The sequence below is a fragment of the Plasmodium gaboni genome, assembly GCF_001602025.1.
Source record: "Plasmodium gaboni strain SY75 chromosome Unknown, whole genome shotgun sequence".
Taxonomy (NCBI): Eukaryota; Apicomplexa; class Aconoidasida; order Haemosporida; family Plasmodiidae; genus Plasmodium; species Plasmodium gaboni.
Genome location: NW_017385347.1, coordinates 1 through 763, shown reverse-complemented (window position 1 = coordinate 763; position 763 = coordinate 1). Strand labels below are relative to the sequence as shown.

General features: G+C 22.3%; 1 protein-coding gene across 1 annotated transcript; it reads right to left on the bottom strand.

Annotated features, from left to right (window-relative positions):
* Window positions 1-38: 38 nt before the first annotated feature.
* Window positions 39-763, bottom strand: PGSY75_0017900B (conserved protein, unknown function; the record flags this gene model as incomplete). Its single annotated transcript, XM_018783319.1, has 1 exon — window positions 39-763. A coding segment is annotated over one exon (725 nt), but the record flags the coding sequence as incomplete, so codon positions are not given.

The following is a 763-nucleotide window of genomic DNA, read 5'->3' as shown; positions in this document are numbered from 1 at the left end:
GTATAACTTATAATATTTCGATGAAGCAATAAATATGTTCACATGATGGTGCATTTTTTTTTTTTTTTTTTTTTATTATTATTCATAGTAGCATTAGACCTTAAACAATAAATATTATTTCTTGCAGTACTTTTATCAAGATTTCTTGAATAAATAATAGAATGATTAAGATCTCTTTTATCTGTTTTTTGGTTTGCTAAGCATTCAAAATTATTATCAAAATAGGAGGTATCATTTTCAACATTATCAAAAAGTTCCCATGTACAGCTTAGATGTAGAAAGGAAATATCAGCAGCTAGAATGAAGAGTTTATTTTCATATTTGAAGAGTGTATTAAAATGATTATTTCTAAAAAAGGCAACAAGTTGATTTGGATTTAGAGTTTCATGTAATAACTTTAATCCTACTTTAGTTAATTGTGTTTTATGTGTTTCAAGAAATTCTGAAATAATTAGAGCTTCATGTACTTCATAAGGTGTTAGATTAATTTCTGTGTTATAATTTTTCATAATAAAATTTTCACTTATTTCTGTATTATTATCTGTATAGTTATCATATGCTTGTTCATTTATAATACTTTCAATTTTATTAGATTCTAAAAAGAAATCATTGTTTGTAAAATTATCATCATCAATATTATTTAATTTAATATTATTATCTTGATAATTTTTTTCAGAATATTCATTTGTAATAACATTATTTGAATTAGTTAGTGTGTCTTCTGGAAATTTTGGAGCATCTATTTTATTATTATAAAGATGAT